The sequence below is a fragment of the Erythrolamprus reginae genome, chromosome 13, assembly GCF_031021105.1.
Source record: "Erythrolamprus reginae isolate rEryReg1 chromosome 13, rEryReg1.hap1, whole genome shotgun sequence".
NCBI classification, from domain to species: domain Eukaryota; kingdom Metazoa; phylum Chordata; class Lepidosauria; order Squamata; family Dipsadidae; genus Erythrolamprus; species Erythrolamprus reginae.
In genome coordinates, this window is record NC_091962.1 from 8,832,189 (window position 1) to 8,849,407 (window position 17,219).

Consider the following 17,219-nt stretch of genomic DNA (forward strand, 5'->3'; position numbering starts at 1 on the left):
AAGATTGATGGTGATGACGATGATGATGATTTCCTGTGTTTTATGAAGGTTTAGACAGATTTTTGGAGTGCTTGGCAGTGGAAAAAAAAATGTGTTTTTTTTAAAATTTTAATTGGCTGATCTGCATAAGGGAAATTCCTTTGGCTTTGATATCTCTCTGCTCCCCCCCCTCCTTCTCCTCCTTCCCCTCTCTTCCTCAATTTCTCTTTTTTCTTTTGAGCGGCTTTGATTGGGCGGCTGCCAGCTGTGTAGCTTCTTCTTCTTCTACTTCTTCTTCTTCTACCTCTTCTCCTCCTCCTCCTTCTCCACCTCCTCCTCCTCATTATTATTTTTATTATTTCTTTTTTCCTCTTTTTCTACCTCTTCCTCTTCCTTCCTTTTCTTTTCTCTCCTCCTCCTCCAACTCCTCCTCTTCCTCATTATTATTATTATCATTATTATTATTATTATTATTTCTTTTTTCCTCCTCCTCTTCTTCCTCTTACTCCTCCTTCCTTTTCTTTTCTCTCCTCCTCCTCCAACTCCTCCTCTTACTTATTATTATTATTAGCATTATTATTATTTCTTTTTTCCTTTTTTTCTACCTCTTCCTCTTCCTTCCTTTTCTTTTCTCTCTCCTCCAACTATTATTATTATTATTATTATTATTTCTTTTTTCCTCCTCCTCTTCTTCTTCCTCTTACTCCTCCTTCCTTTTCTTTTCTCTCCTCCTCTTCCAACTCCTCCTCTTCCTCTATTATCATTATTATTATTATTATTATTATTATTATTATTATTATTATTATTATTTGCTATCAAGGTTAATTCCTAAGAGAGATTTATTTCCCCCCCTCCCTCCCTGAAGATTTGGTCCTTGTTTGGTCTTTTTTAGGTCTCCCGAGGTGATCCCAGCCGCTCCATAATTCATTTCTGTTTTTTTCTCTTCCTTTCAGTCGTTCTCAATATTATCAGGCTCTCTAGAACAGAGAAAAACGGAGATGGATCTCCATCAATCTCTTCTACCTGGTTGGGTTGGGGATTTCAGAGTCTCCTCGGTTGGCTAACAATAGAGAGGCAACCATTGGGGTGGGTGGGGTCTTGTAGCTGGCAAAAAATTTTTGCCTGGGGTCGGGCTCCCTGGATTATAGAATAAATTGGTGTTGGTGGTCTGTAGCAGTTTTTGCATCTTAATGTAAGTGGAGAGGCTGGGCCTGCTTGCTTGTTAAGGCATTGGCTCGGTTGGTTAAAACCAGCTATTTGTGCAAAGGGAAGGGAGGGAGAAGGAAGGAAAGAAGAGAGGGAGAAGGAAGGAGGGAAGGAAGGAGGGAAGGAAGGAAAAATAAGTAGGAAGGAAAGAGGGATGGAGAGAAATGGACTAGAAAGGAAGGAAGGAGTGTGAATGGAGGGAGAAAGGAACAAACAAAGGAAGGAACAAAGGAAAGAAGGGGGTGTGGGTGGAGGGAGAAAGAGAAAGGAAGGAAAGAAGGAAGGAAGGAAGAAAAGAGTGATGAAGGGAGAAATGGACTAGGAATAAAGGAAAGGAAGGAAGGAGTGTGGATGGAGAAATAAAGGAAGGAAGGAGTGTGGATGGAAGGGAAGAAGGGAGGGAGGAAAGAAGAGAGGGGGGCGGGAGAAAGGGAGTGGGAAGGAAGGAAGGAAGGATGAAAGGTAATAAGGGAGGGATGGAAGAATAAAAGGATGAAGGTGAGGGAGGGAGGAAGAAAAGAAGCGAAAAGGAAAATATGGGTAGTATCAAATAAATATTTAAAGGGGATTTCTGTACAGTATGATCCCTATCTGGTCTTATGATCTCCTTGGGGGGGTGTGTGTCTGTCTGTCTGTCTGCCTTCAAAGCAAAGCAGGGGGGTCACTGCTCCCATCCAGCTCCCCCCCCCCCCCGACTGCTGCTTCGCTGATGCCAGAGACTGCCAGGAATCCTGTGTTTTGGAATGGGGGAGGGAGTCCACCGACAGTGCAGGAAGAGCAGAAGCCCAAAGTATACTCCCACTCCCGACCAGAGACGTTGGAGGGCCGAACCCCAAGGCCATCCGCCTGGGAATGGAATGCCGGCCATCCCGGAGAGCCCGCCAAGCTGCAGAAGGGCTACCCAAAACAATTGTTTGAAATCGGACACCAGGGAGATAATTGGGGAAGGAAAAGGGGAGAGTGTGTTGGCTGTTTTCATGGCCAAAACCTCAGATCTGTTTCCCCCTCCCTCTATTTTGTAACGGGTTTGGCTTTAGGAAAACTGCTCCTTTCATCATAAATGCAGTCGAATGCTTTTTCTTACTAAAGGACCAAGTCCCACATTAATGTTGTGAGCCACTCCGAGTCCTCGGAGAGGGGCAGCATACAAATCGAAATAATAATAATAATAATAATAATAATAATAATAATAATAATAAACCAGAACGACAGTAAGGATCCACTTGGAAAAATTGCAGATCTGGCAGTCGGGGGTGCCAGTTCAAATCCGATGAATACCCCGTGTTAAAAAAAAGAAACACCCCCCCCCCCTTTAGAAGAAAATGCTCTACAAAGCTCTTGAGATCACCCAGTGGAGCCAGATCCGCCAACGCTCCATCAAAACCAGGGTGGCAGTGACTCAAACCAGCCTGTCCCCCCATCTGGCTCTGCCTCCATCAGATCTTCTTTGAACGGTCACTAAGTGGACTGTCGTAAATCGAGGACTGTATTGGGGTCTTTAGCCAGGGGCGTAGTAGGAGGACCCTGTAAAATGGAGGTCTCCAACCTTGACAACTTTTTAGCCTGGCGGACTTCAACTCCCAGAATTCCCCAGCTAGCAAAGTCGGCCAACTTCAACTCCCAGAATTCCCCAGCCAGCAAAGTTGGTGGACTTCAACTCCCAGAATTCCCCAGCGAACAAAGTTGGCCGACTTCAACTCCCAGAATTCCCCAGCCGGCAAAGTTGACGGACTTCAACTCCCAGAATTCCCCAGCGAACAAAGTTGGCCGACTTTAACTCCCAGAATTCCCCAGCCAGTAAAGTTGACGGACTTCAACTCCCAGAATTCCCCAGCCGGCAAAGTTGACGGACTTCAACTCCCAGAATTCCCCAGTCAGTAAAGTTGCCTGGGGAATTGTGGGAGTTGAAGTCCGCCATTTTTAAAGTTGCCAAGGTTATGGAGACCCCTGTTGTAAAGTACAGTATACCTCAGGGGGTCAAACTGCCATTTTTGGGATCCTAATGTAGAGTCACCAGCCAGGGCCATCTGCCATTTTAATTTAGGGTCTGTCATTCGAGCCTTACCCCCACACCCCTCCGTCCGTCCGGGAGAAATGGCAGGAAGGGGTCAACCCCAAGGGCTTTCGACTGGTTAGTTTCTATTTGGGAGGGGTTTTTAAATTATCTTCAACACGAGCTCCCTCTGGTGCCTGCTTTTACATTCCTAGTAGGTACAAGGATCCTTTTTAACCTTCTTATCATTTATTTGATTCCAGAAGGATTTGGAAGGAGATTGAGCACTTGAACCTTGAAAAACCTTTTTTTTAAAATCAGATTTTTTTTTGTGTGTGGGGGGATTGCAAAGGAAAGGATTTTGAAGCAGCTTTCGATGAAAGATCTGTGTTGGGGGGGGAAAAAAAGAAAGTTTCATTGATTAATATCCTTTCTGAAGCTTTATAAGGGCAGGAGAATAATGATAGCCGGTTTATTTGTATTTCACATTTGTCATTCAAGAGAGATTTTAAGGTTTACTTTATTGTGGAGGAAAAGGGGAGGGATGGAAATGTTCTCCCGGGCAAAGTTCATGCATCAGGCTCACCCCTACTTTTCTGTGAGTGGAAGGTAACTTAGCATGTTGCCTGCAATCATGGTTTATTGATTTAAACCATGGTTAAATAAAGAAGATGTGTTCAGTGGCTATAGCGAAGTAGTTTTCTGATTTATTTTTTATTCTATTTATTTCATAATTTAATTTAATTTTTATTATTTATCTACTTTATTTTATTAATTTTTTATTTTATTTTATAATTTAATTTTTATTATTTTATTTTATTGCATTTTACTTTTTGTGGATTTTTATTATTTTATAATTTAATTTAATTTTTATTTATTTAATTTTATTGCATTTTACTTTTTGTGGATTTTTATTATTTTATAATTTAATTTAATTTTTATTTATTTAATTTTATTGCATTTTACTTTTTGTGGATTTTTTATTAATTATTTTATTATATTATATTATTTAATTTATTTTTATTAATTATTTATCTATTTTATTTTATTTTATTAACCCCCAACTGTCTGGCAGAGGAAGTCTTTCATTCATATTACTAACCAACATTGAATTAATATTAATCAAGATTGAAACGTCCTCTCTTTTTTTCCTTTTGTTCTAGCCAATCAGCAGCTAAGAAATTCAATTTTCCCCGCCCTCACCCTTCTCGCACGCAGAACGCAAGTTAGAGGGCGGGGCGAGCGCAACAACGCGAGTGCGCACGCGTGCCTCCTCTCCTTTCTCCCTTGTTTGTGTTGAGCTAACTAAACCCTCCGCGCTTTCCCGCTCTTTTCGCCTTCCTTCACTCTGTTCTCTTCCCGCCTATTATCTCCTCCCTCCGCGCACGCGTTCGAGAAGAGGCGCGTCCTACTCTTCCGCCCTCTCTTTTGCCCTTACTCTTGCTGCGCAGGCGCAGGCGGTCTCGCCCCCTCCGCGCCAGCGCGTCAGGGACGTGCTTTTCTTTCCTTGCCGTTTTTTTTCTGGCGGGGGGGATCTCTGCGCAGGCGCGATAGCTTCGTAAGCGTTTTTAAAGTCTTATCTCCGCCCCTCGCGGGTCACGCATCATTGGGGAGGCTGTGGGGGGCTCGCGGTCGCCATCACCATGGGGGTAAGGGTGGGGGTTGAGAGAGAGAGGGAGGGGGGAGCAGGGCTGGAGCGGGGGGGGGGGAGGGACCGCGAGAGGCATAACGTTTGAGGAGGGGGCCAAAAAGGGGGGAGCTAAATATTGTATAACTGTGGTGCTTGGGGGGGGGGGAGGATTTGTGGTAATGGGTTGAAAAGGGTGAGAAAGGAGGGAGGGCCAGGCTATACATTGGGGAGGGGGGCTGGGGGGATAAAACATGACAAAACCTGATTGTGGGGGGGTTGTCAGGACCAAAATGGGAGGGGGGGGGGGGAGAACAGGAAGAAATGGGCGTCTGCATTTATTCTAATTTTATACAGCTGCCCACCTCATAGGGGTGGAAATTGGGGTGGGTGGGTGTCGGTGGAGCTTGTATTTTAAAATATTCAGCAGAGTTTGGGAGAAAAACAAAATATGTTCAAAGTCTTAGGAGTGACTTCTCCTCCTTCCTCGCCTCCAGATGGTTTATTTATTTTATTTATTTATTTGTCAAACAATTATAGGGTGATAATTTGTACATATTAAACATTAGATAAGTAATGATAAAAAGTAGACAATAGGACAGGGACGGTAGGCACAATGGTGCGCTTATGCACGCCCCTTACACTACAGTTCCCTCCTACACAACCAAAAGGGGTATCTTATTAAGTTGAGGGGCTGGTTTGGGGTGGACAGATGATGGATAGATAGATGATAGATAAACAGACATCATAGATAAAACATAGGTTTTATCTATATAGATAATAGATAGATATAGATAATAGTTTTAGATAGGCAGACATAGATAATAGATGTAGACAGACAGACATAGATAATAGATGTAGATAGATATGTGGTAGATAATAGATTTAGATAGTAATAATCTAATGTAAAAGTTAGATATAGGTAATAGATTTAGATAGGCATAGATAATAGATGTAAACAGACACACATAGATATAGAAGATGTAGATAGACATATATACGGTAGAAAATAGATTTAAATAGACAGACATAGATAATAGATGTAGATAGACATAGATAATATTTAGATAGATAGTAGATGTAGACAGATTAACAGATATAGATAATAGATTTAAATAGACATAGATAATAGATGTAAACAGACAGCCATAGATAATAGATGTAGGTAGGCATAGATAATATTTAAATAGATAGCAGATGTAGACAGACTAATATAGATAATAGATTTAGATAGACATATAGATGTAGATAAACTTAGACACATATAGATAATAGATGTAAACAGATAGATAATAGATGTAGATAGACATAGATACCGATTAGATATAAACAGACAGACATATAGATAGACACATAGATAATAGATGTTTTGCCCCTTTTTCTAACCTTTCATGCCACAATTGTTAAGAGATTCACTGTAGTTGTTAAAAATAAAGACTATGGTTGTTAAGTGAATCTGGCTTCCCCATTGGCTTGTCAGAAGGTCATAAAAGGGGATCTCACATGATCTCAAAACATAGGCCATAGATAGGAGTCGATTGCCAAGCGTCTGAATATTGATTGCATGCGAGAGGGGATGCGGCAACGGTTCTAATTGCAAAAAATGGTCACAAGTCTCCTGTTCGTGTTGTAACTTTACATGGTCCCTAAATGAACTATTGTTTGAGGATTGTCTGTGTAGTGTGTATAGAAGTGCATAGATAGATAAAAGCATCTTACACCACCTACCAACTGCTTTCACATTCTCAAGTGATTTCCTAGCCTAGCACAGAGAATGAATTAGAAACGACGGCCTTGCTTGAACTTTTGAGGGTTGAAAGGGTTGCAGGGAGGTTAAACGTATGCTTTTGGCTTGAAAGCACCAGAGCTGCTGACTCATCGGCAGAAAGTCTGGCTAAATATATATTTATTTTATTTTATTTTTTAAAGGAGCATTTCCAAGGCACATTTGAATGGGCTTGCAGTGGTAGAAATTATTATAATTATTATTTATTGGATTTGTATGCCGCCCCTCTCCGCAGTCTCGGGGCGGCTAACAACAACGATAAAAACAGCATGTGCAATCCAATTAATAAAACAACTAAAAACCCTTATTGTAAAAAACCAAACATACACACAAACATACCATGCATAACTTGTAATGGCCTAAGGGGAAGGAATATCTTAACTCCCCCATGCCTGGCGGTAAAGGTGGGTCTTGAGTAATTTGCGAAAGACAAGGAGGGTAGGGGCCGTTCTAATCTCTGGGGGGATTATTTATTTGATTCCAGAGAATCATTTATTTGATTCCAGAGGGCTGGGGCCGCCACAGAGAAGGCTCTTCCACCATTGTTTGGTCGACGGAACCCGGAGAAGGCCAACTCTGTGGGACCTTATCGGCCGCTGGGATTCGTGCGGTAGAAGGCGGTTCCGGATGTATTCTGGCCCAATGCCATGTAGGGCTTTAAAGGTCATTATAGGGATTATAGGATCGTGGGGGGGTGGGGGGCTGGATTCCTGGTAAGATTTGCTTCCTTGTTCTCAAAAGCTGCATCACGTACATTTTGAATTCCTGAGGAACGGTCTCCAAATTTTAGGTAGATAAAAATAGAGGCGTTGAAGGTGTTTCAGATAGCCATGAGCTGGAAAATTATGCTATGATAAAGAAGTAGAGTTTGAAGCATTCACTCGCTTATTCTCAACATTTTAAAAGCAAAAAACTACACATTTCTATTTGGCTTAATCCACATAAAAGTTTAGTTGATAAACTGGGGACCTTGTTAATCAGGGATGTTTTTTTATTCTTTGTTGTTGTAATAGAGAGAAGCTTTTGATTGACAGCTTTCACTGATTTAGCAGAAGCCATGGATTGCTCAGAGTGTCTCCTGTTTTAGAGTTTGTTTTATTTTACTCGGATTGCATAACTGCGGGATTGTGGCGACGGTCATAATAAGCATTGAAGAGGAGTTCTTGGCAATGTTGTAATTTTGAGCGGCCATCAAACAGGAGGATTAGCTTTATTTAAGGTGTTGTAAAAAGTACAGTTTGAGTTACAGTGGTACCTCTACTTAAGAACTTAATTCGTTCCGTGACCAGGTTCTTAAGTAGAAAAGTTTGTAAGTAGAAGCAATTTTTCCCATAGGAATCAATGTAAAAGCAAATAATGCGTGCAAACCCATTAGGAAAGAAATAAAAGCTCGGAATTTGGGGTGGGAGGAGGAGGAGGAAGAAGAGGAGGACAGTCACTGCCCAGAGGGAAGGGAGCGTTTCCTTTCTCTGGGCGCTGGCAGAGGTTTATTCCCTCTCCAAGCCCCCAGAGAAAGGAAAATGCTTCGTTCGCTCTGGATTGCCAAAGCCTCCTTAAGCACCACCGAAAGGCTCCTCTGGCAGCCCAGAAAAGCCCGAGATGGCCGGGATTAAAGGGGGAATGGCAGGAAACTGGCTGGGCCTTCGTGCTGCTCTCAAATTTCCTGGGAAATTTTTTCCCAGCTCAGGTTCTTAGATAGAAAATGGTTCTTAAGAAGAGGCAAAAAATTCTTGGAATACCCGGTTCTTATCTAGAAAAGTTCTTAAGTAGAGGCGTTCTTAGGTAGAGGCACCCACTGTGCAACAGTTCACTTAGTGACTGTTTCAAAGTTACAACACCCCAGAAAAAAATAGACTTAATGACTGTTTTTCCACATTTACATTCGTTGCAAGCATGGTCACCTGATCAAACATTCATACTTGGCAACTGACTGGTATCTCCGGGACCGCCTTCTGCCGCACGAATCCCAGCGACTGGTTAGGTCCCACAGAGTTGGCCTTCTCCGGGTCCCGTCGACTAAGCAATGTCGTTTGGCGGGACCCAGGAGAAGAGCCTTCTCTGTGGCGGCCCCGACCCTCTGGAACCAGCTCCCCCCAAATATCAGAGTTGCCCCCACCCTCCTTGCCTTTCGCAAGCTCCTTAAAACCCACCTCTGTCGTCAGGCATGGGGGAATTGAAATTTTCCCTTCACCCTAGGCTTATATAATTTATACATGGTATGCTTGTATGTATGAGTGGTTCTTTAAATTGGGTTTTTTTAAGATTATTTTTAATATTAGATTTGTTTACATTGTTTTTTTTATATTGTTGTTAGCTGCCCCAAGTCTTCGGAGAGGGGGCAGCATACAAATCTAATTAATAATAATAATAATAATAATAATAATAATAATAATAATAATAATCTATGTCAGTTGCAGCATCTGGGATTCCCTTTTGCGACTTTCTGACAAGCCAAGTTGACAGGGAAACTTAACAACCGTGTTATTAACATAAAGGCACCTTAACATGAGGGGAAATTCACTTTGAACAACTCTCCTGCTTAGCAGCAGAAACGTTGGGCTCAATTGTTCCTAAGTCGAGGACCACCCGTGTGGTGGAAGAAGCCTTAATAGATGGGGAGCTGTTCAGCTCTGTTTGTGTGTTGTGTCTTAGCATTTCAACCCTCCTGGTTGCAGAGGAAGTCCAGTAAAGGGAAGGAGAAGAAGCAGAAACGGCTGGAGGAAAGGGCAGCCATGGACGCTGTCTGCGCCAAGGTTGATGCGGCCAATAAAGTGAGTGTTTCTCTTTTTTTCCTTTTTTTAAAAAAAAATTCCACGGCTGTATTGTTTTATCGTGTGCAAAGTATGCCTTGCCTCCCGGCTTCTTCCTTGCGACTATTAAAAAAAAATAGTACGGTTAAATATCTGGGGAACAATGCGATGCTGCCATGTTCAACCTTGGCCGCTTTAAGACATGTGGACTTCAACTCCCAGAATTCCCCTAGCTGGCTGGAGAATTCTGGCAGTCGCAGTTCGCAAGTGGCAAACGTGACTTCCGATTCTGCTCACCGCGTCTATCCTGAAACTTAAGAAATAAAGGTAAAAGTTCAGGAGGGGAAGTGTTTTTAATAGGAAAGTGAACACAAGAGCAATCGGACACAATCTGAAGTTAGTTGGGGGAAAGATCAAAAGCCACGTGAGAAAATATTATTTTACTGAAAGAGTAGTAGATCCTTGGAACAAACTTCCAGCAGAGGTGGTTGGTAAATCCACAGTAACTGAATTTAAACATGCCTGGGATAAACATCGATCTATCCCAAGATAAAATACAGGAAATAGTACAAGGGCAGACTAGGGTGGACCATGAGGTCTTTTTCTGCCGTCAGTTTTCTATGTTTCTATGTTCTCCCACACGTATGTGCTAGTCATTCCTGACTCTACGGGGCAGTGCTCATCTCCGTTTCAAAGCCAAAGGGCCAGCATTGAATAGAATAGAATAGATTAATAAAATATAGAATTAGATTAGAATAAGGAAAGAATAGAATAGAATAGAATTCTTTCTTGGCCATGTGTGATTGGACACAGAAGGAATTTGTCTTTGGTGCAGATGCTCTCAGTGTACATAAAATAAAATATAGATTTGTCAAGAACCATATAGAGCGCTGGTGAGACCACATTTGGAATACTGTGTTCAGTTCTGGAGACCTCACCTACAAAAAGATATTGACAAAATTGAACGGGTCCAAAGACGGGCTACAAGAATGGTGCAAGGTCTTAAGCATAAAACGTATCAGGAAAGACTTAATGAACTCCATCTGTATAGTCTGGAGCAGTGTTTCCCAACCTTTTTTGAGCCGCGGCACATTATTCACATTTTCAAAATCCTGGGGAACATTGAGCGCGGGGGGGGGGACGTTTGGACAAAAAAAATCTCTCTTCCTTTCGCTCTATTTCTCTCTCCCTCCCTCTTTCTCTCCCTTCCTCTTTCTCTCTCCATCCCTTTCTTTCTCCCTTCCTTCCTCTCTCTTTTGCTCTTTCTCTCTCCCTCCTTCCCCCCTCTTGCTGTTTCTTTCTTTCTTTCTTTCTTTCTCTCTCTCTCTCATTCTGTCTCTCTTGCTGTCTCTTTCTCTCTCTCATTCTTTCTCTCTTCCTTCCTTCCTTCCTCTCTGCTCTCTTTCTCTCTCCCTCCTTCCCCCCTCTTGCTGTCTCTCTTTCTCTTTCTCTCTCTCTCATTCTGTCTCTCTTGCTATCTCTTTCTTTCTCTCTTCCTTCCTTCCTCTCTCTTTTGCTCTTTCTCTCTCCCCTCCTTCCCCCCTCTTGCTGTCTCTTTCTTTCTTTCTCTCTCTCTCTCTCTCATTCTGTCTCGCTGTCTCTCTCTCTCATTCGTTCTCCCTTCCTTCCTCTCTTTGCTCTCTTTCTCTCACCCTCCTTTCCCCCTCTTGCTGTCTCTCTTTCTCTTTCTCTCTCTATCTCATTCTGTCTCTCTTGCTATCTCTTTCTTTCTCTCTTCCTTCCTTCCTGTCTTTTGCTCTTTCTCTCTCCCTCCTTCCCCCCTCTTGCGATCTCTTTCTTTCTTTCTCTCTCTCTCTCATTCTGTCTCTCTTGCTATCTCTTCCTTCCTTCTTCTCTCTTTTGCTCTCTTTCTCTCTCCCTCCTTCCCCCCTCTTGCTGTCTCTTTCTTTCTTTCTCTTCTCTCTCTCATTCTGTCTCTCTTGCTATCTCTTTCTCTCTCTTCCTTTCTTTCTCTCTCTTGTTCTCTCTCTTCCTTTCTTCTCTGCGGAGGCTGGCAAAGCCTTTTCCGGGTAGGCTGGCTGGGGGATAGGGCGCGGAGGAAAAGGGGGGACATGATTGAAACATTTAAATATGTTAAAGGGTTAAATAAGGTCCAGGAGAGAAGTGTTTTTAATAGGAAAGTGAACACAAGAACAAGAGGACACAATCTGAAGTTAGTTGGGGGAAAGATCAAAAGCAACATGAGAAAATATTATTTTACTGAAAGAGTAGTAGATCCTTGGAACAAACTTCCAGCAGACGTGGTAGATAAATCCTCCAGACCATATATAGATTGAGTTCATGAAGTCTTTCCTGATAAGTTTTATGCTGAAGACCTTCCACCATTTTGGTAGCCCGTCTTTGGACCCGATCAATTTTATCAATATCTTTTTGTAGGTGAGGTCTCCCAGAATGGGCCCTGAAAGTTTCTGAGAATCAGTTTGGAGTAAGAAAGAAGGAAAAACTTAGGGAAGCCCTGGGTTTGAGATTTCCTTTTTTAAAAAAAAAAAAATCCAGCCGTTGCCTTGAGGTTTACAGTTGCCTGCTGGTGTCACCTAGCTTTTGCTTAGCAACCTGTCCTGACCTAATTTGAAAGGCTGGACTCCTGGGGATGGAGGCATTATTTTTAAACCATGTTTTGAAGGTGGGAGAACCGCAGATCCATGAGTTTCTTACCTGACACGAACAGATTGGTGAGATTGAAGCCTGGTCCTCTTAAGGAAAAATTCTGGGGTTAGAAAAAGGAATGGATTAAGCCACTTTGGAGGAGCTGATTATTATCAGACGCTAGTCAGAATAAATATAAATAAACATTTTAATTTCAACAGAGGGAAAGGCAAGATCTGAAGAAAGGAAGTTGATCCCCCCCCCCCCAAAAAAATAATTCAGCTAATTTGCTGAGCCACAGGTCTACTCACCAATAAGACACTTTCTATCCCGTCGAAGTTAAGGCAGTTTAGCTGATTAATTACTGCAGAGAATGTAGTCTACCTGCATTAGGTCAGTGTTTTTCAACCAGTGTGCCGTGGCACACTAGGGTGCCGCGAGACATGGTCAGGTGTGCCGCGAAGCTCAGAGAAAGAAAACGAGAGAGAGAGAGAAAGAAAGAGAGAGAAAGAGAAAGAAAGAGAGAGAAAGAAAGAGAGAGAGAAAGAGAACAAGAGGGAAAGAAAGCAAGAGAGAGAAAGAGAGAGAGAGAGACAGAGAGGGAGGGAAGGTGGGAGAGAGAAAGAGAGCAAAAAAGAGGAAAGAAGGAAGAGAAAGAAAGGGAGAGAGAGAAAAAAAGAGGAAGGGAGAGAAAGAGAGAGAAATAGAGCGAAAGGGAGGAAGAGAGAATTTTTTTGTCCAATATTTTTTTAGTCCCCCCCCCCCATGTGCCTCATGGTTTTGTAAATGTAAAAAATGTGCTGCGGCTCAAAAAAGGTTGAAAATCACTGCATTAGGTAGTCCTTAACTGACAGCCATTTGAACGTGCGACACCATTGAAAGAAGTGACAGGGTCAGAATTCAGGATCTTGGCAACTGGCGTTGATTTAGGATGGCTGCAAGCATACCAGAGTCACGTGATCTCCATTCTTCCCCTGATAACTTCTGAGGAGCAAAATCAGCGTTTTATTTCCCCTTGATAACATAGCAAAGGCCGGGCATTTTAATTGTCTTGATCTTCATCCTTAATGTTCCAAAGTGATCATGAGGAAAAAAAAAACTTAAGAGAGTTGTGCTTTTAACAGAATAATCTTTGGAAGGGGACTTGGAGGTGTCAGAAATAAGTTTATTTCTGGAGGTAATATTACAATGCAAGTAAATGGTTTGTAACCATAGGAAAGGCTGATGCAGGGTTAGTTAACTGTGCTGCAACCTGATTGGCTGAAACCTATATAAAAGTAATAGCACCCTTGCATGGGTGTGGTTTGTTATAGAGTGTTTTGTTACAGAGGTTTGTTATAGAGTGGTTTGTGCTGGGTGGTTTGTAGTTAGTGGTTAGTGCTTAGTGGTTGCAGTGGTGGATGTAATAAGAGTTATATGATTTTATTTTATTTATTCATTCATTCATTTATTCATTTATTTATTTATTAGATTTGTATGCTGCCCCTCTCTGTAGACTGGGGCAGCTAGTATTGTGGATAGTTTATTATAGTGTTTATTTAGAGAAGCAGTTTGATAGGAAGAAAAGTAAAATATATTTTTACAAGAAAGCCTGCTGCAGTGTTTTTCATTGAAGAGTTCCATTAGGTATAGCGGTTAACTGTGGCTACTTGGTGGATTACCTTCCGCATGTGCAAAACTCTCCCAACAGGAGGTCTTCTAGTCCAGGGGTAGGCAATGTTGGCTCTTCTATGACTTGTGGACTTCAATTCCCAGAATTCCTGAGCTAGCATGATTGTCTGAAGCAGAGGTCTTCAAACTTGGCAATTTTAAGACTTGTGGACTTCAACTCCCAGAATTTTCTAGCCAGTAAGCTGGCTAGAGAATTCTGGGAGTTGATGTCCACAAATCTTAAACTTGCCAAGTTTGGGGACCCCTGGTCTGAAGAATTCTGGGAGTTGAAGTCCACAAATCATAGAAGAGCCAAGCCAACTTGGCCTACCTCTGCTCTAGTCCAACCTCCTGCTCAAGCAGGAGACCTCATACCATTCTGGAGAAATGGCTGCCCAGTCTCTTTTTGAAAACTTCCCACAACTCCACACACTAGCTGTTCTCACTTTTAGGAACTTTCTCCTTATTTCTAGGCCCGACCTCTCCTTGATTAGTTTCCCATCCATCGTTTCCTGTTTTGCCTTCTGGTGCTTTGAAGAACAAGTGGGCTCTTCCTTGTGGCAGCCTCTCAGAGATAGGAGCACCGCCTTACTGTTTTTCCAACAACAACTTTTTAGTTCCTCTTAAAGGGCAGCTATAGTAAAATAACGATTAAAAAACATGAATGAGATAGGTAAGAATACAAGAAATGGCACTGAAGCACTTTGGCATGGATGTATTAGATCAGTGTTTTTCAACCAGTGTGCCGTGAGACATGGTCAGGTGTGCCGTGGGGAAATTAAACATGGGTCCCCAAACTACGGCCCGCGGAGGCCATTTATCCGGCCCACTGCCAGCCGCCTCCATCAGCGACAGGAAGAGGGAAGACACAGGGAACGCTCACTGACCAATCACCTTCTAGGATTCATCCTGACCACTAGCGATGAACCAATAGCAGGCCACCTCTCATCCACACCCAGGAAGGTCCCTGCTGGGGCTACCGCGCACTTGTCTTTGTGTGACCACGGCAAGTAGTTGAAGCTGCTAGTCCTCCCCATGGTCCAGATTTCTAATCCTGGTCAGGAGTGGAGGTAAATGTTGCCACCACTAGATGAAGCCTCAGCTGGTTATGTCTATCCTGATGGTGTATATAGATATTTGACCTTTTTCTTTTTATAAGAGGCCGCCCGCAGAGGGTGATATACAATGCATCACAATGTTATCTATATTGTATATGGCCTCCTGAAGGGTCATCTTAAAGAGTTCAAATCTCTATATACACCATCAAAACAGACAGAACCAAGGCCCCTGCACCTAGCTGACCATGGGATTCGAACCCACAACCTCTGGGTGAACTCTAATATTTATCAGAATCCTTACCTAGAAAGCAAACTTCTCAATCTGACAGTAGAAATACCAAACATTTAGAAACTAGTATTAACTATATGTATAATATGTACTGTGTTAGAGTGTCATTTTGGTTGGTGGTGTGCCCCAGGATTTTGTAAATGTAAAAAATGTGCCGCGGCTCAAAAAAAGGTTGAAAATCACTGTATTAGATAAAGGCAAATGGCCAATAGAAATTTTGATAGCTAATAGTGTTTTGAATTTGAATCAGAACAGAAAACCATCTTTGAAATCCAGGTGACAAAATTAGAAAAGGAGGTAGCACATGAGAAATAATGTATACCGAAGCAAAATAGATATAAATTAAGAATTTGGTGATTGATATTACATTGTATTGTATTGAAATTTGAAGGCATGTGACTTTGTATGTTTGTAAGGGTGGAGAAAAAAAAATTGTACCCAACTTTTTAGTTCCTCTAATGACTTTGCTTTCTTTGTACAGCTGGAAGACCCCTTGGGAGCTTTTCCTGTGTTCAAGAAATACGACAGAAACGGGTGAGTAAAAAGCCCTTCCTTTTATTTTTATTTTTATTTTTATTTTTTGGGGGGCAGAGATTTGAATTCATGTATGACAAAATTGGTATCGGTACATGGTGGATTGTATTCAATTTGAGATCATAGATAAGAGGATATATTTGGCCAATGAAACTGAGTTGCGGGAACTGTTGAGACGATGGGACAAGGTAAGAGGATACGTGGTCAGTAGAATTTGAGAGCAAGCTAAAAGAATAAATTCGAATTACTTTATCATATGTATAAAAGTTAAAGTGGTATATAGAAAATACGCCTCCATTTTGGTGGAGGGGTACGAATGCTGTCTGGTGGTGGGTACATTGATCACTGAGCACATTGTTTTATATTGTGTGAATGTTTTCTTATAATAAAAGTCAATTAAAAATATTTCAATTAAAAAAAAGATTTGAATTCAGGCCCTTCCTTTTGCGACAAAATAATTGCAAAACCTCACTCGTTCTGCTTGTGGGCTTGCCTGGCATTTCCGATCTTGCAAACACACACGCACACGGATTTAATCGCATTTCCGCAAGTAATCCTAAGTATGTCTTGTCCTTTCATTACAGACTGAATGTTTCCATCGAGTGCAAGCGCGTCTCGAATTTGGAACCGGCGACTCTCGACTGGGCTTTTGAGCTGACCAAGACAAACATGCAGACCTTGTAAGGCCAGAAAGATACCCAGGGATAATGGGAGGCCGGTGGGCAGCCATGGCCAATAATTGTGGTAATTGTGTGGTATGAGCAAAAGGCGGCTCAACCTCACTCTCTGGTTCAAGAGCCAAAATATTTGATTTGTAAAGAGAGGTGGGGGAGAGTGCTCAAAAGTACAGATAGACCTAAACAGACCATTCTAAGTTACAACAGCATTGAAAAAGTGGATTGTAACTTTTCACACTTAGGACCACAGGTGCAGTGGTACCTCTGCTTACGAACTTAATTCGTTCTGTGACCAGGTTCTTAAGTAGAAAAGTTTGTAAGAAGCAATTTTTCCCATAGGAATCAATGTAAAAGCAAATAATGCATGCGATTGGGGAAACCACAGGGAGGGTGGAGGCCCTGTTTCCTCCCAGGAGATTCCTAGAGAGGCCCCACGGAGGCTTCTCCCTGCCTTTTCCGGCCCTGCTTCCTCCCAGGAGATTCCTAGAGAGGCCCCACGGAGGCTTCTCCCCGCCTTTTCCGGCCCTGTTTCCTCCCAGGAGATTCCTAGAGAGGCCCCACGGAGGCTTCTCCCTGCCTTTTCCGGCCGTGCTTCCTTCCAGGAGAGTCCTAGAGAGGCCCCACGGAGGCTTCTCCCTGCCTTTTCTGGCCCTGTTTCCTCCCAGGAGATTCCTAGAGAGGCCCCACGGAGGCTTCTCCCCGCCTTTTCCGGCCCTGCTTCCTTCCAGGAGAGTCCTAGAGAGGCCCCACGGAGGCTTCTCCCCGCCTTTTCCGGCCCTGTTTCCTCCCAGGAGATTCCTAGAGAGGCCCCACGGAGGCTTCTCCCCGCCTTTTCCGGCCCTGTTTCCTCCCAGGAGATTCCTAGAGAGGCCCCACGGAGGCTTCTCCCTGCCTTTTCTGGCCCTGTTTCCTCCCAGGAGATTCCTAGAGAGGCCCCACGGAGGCTTCTCCCTGCCTTTTCTGGCCCTGTTTCCTCCCAGGAGATTCCTAGAGAGGCCCCACGGAGGCTTCTCCCTGCCTTTTCTGGCCCTGTTTCCTCCCAGGAGATTCCTAGAGAGGCCCC

General features: G+C 42.9%; 1 protein-coding gene across 5 annotated transcripts in view; it reads left to right on the plus strand.

The window, feature by feature from the left end:
• Positions 1-17,219, plus strand: part of NAA40 (N-alpha-acetyltransferase 40, NatD catalytic subunit) — a 36,957-nt gene that overhangs the window by 14,170 nt on the left and 5,568 nt on the right. The window contains exons 1-4 of one of the 5 annotated variants that reach the window (XM_070766135.1): positions 4,393-4,736; positions 9,244-9,362; positions 15,427-15,479; positions 16,064-16,159. In XM_070766135.1, coding sequence (XP_070622236.1) covers positions 9,324-9,362; positions 15,427-15,479; positions 16,064-16,159 — 188 coding nt within the window. In that variant the 5' untranslated portion in view covers positions 4,393-4,736; positions 9,244-9,323. Of the gene's footprint in view, positions 1-4,392; positions 4,828-9,243; positions 9,363-15,426; positions 15,480-16,063; positions 16,160-17,219 lie in introns of those variants that run through there. The other 4 variants (XM_070766137.1, XM_070766134.1, XM_070766138.1 and 1 more) reach the window with 4 other exon arrangements.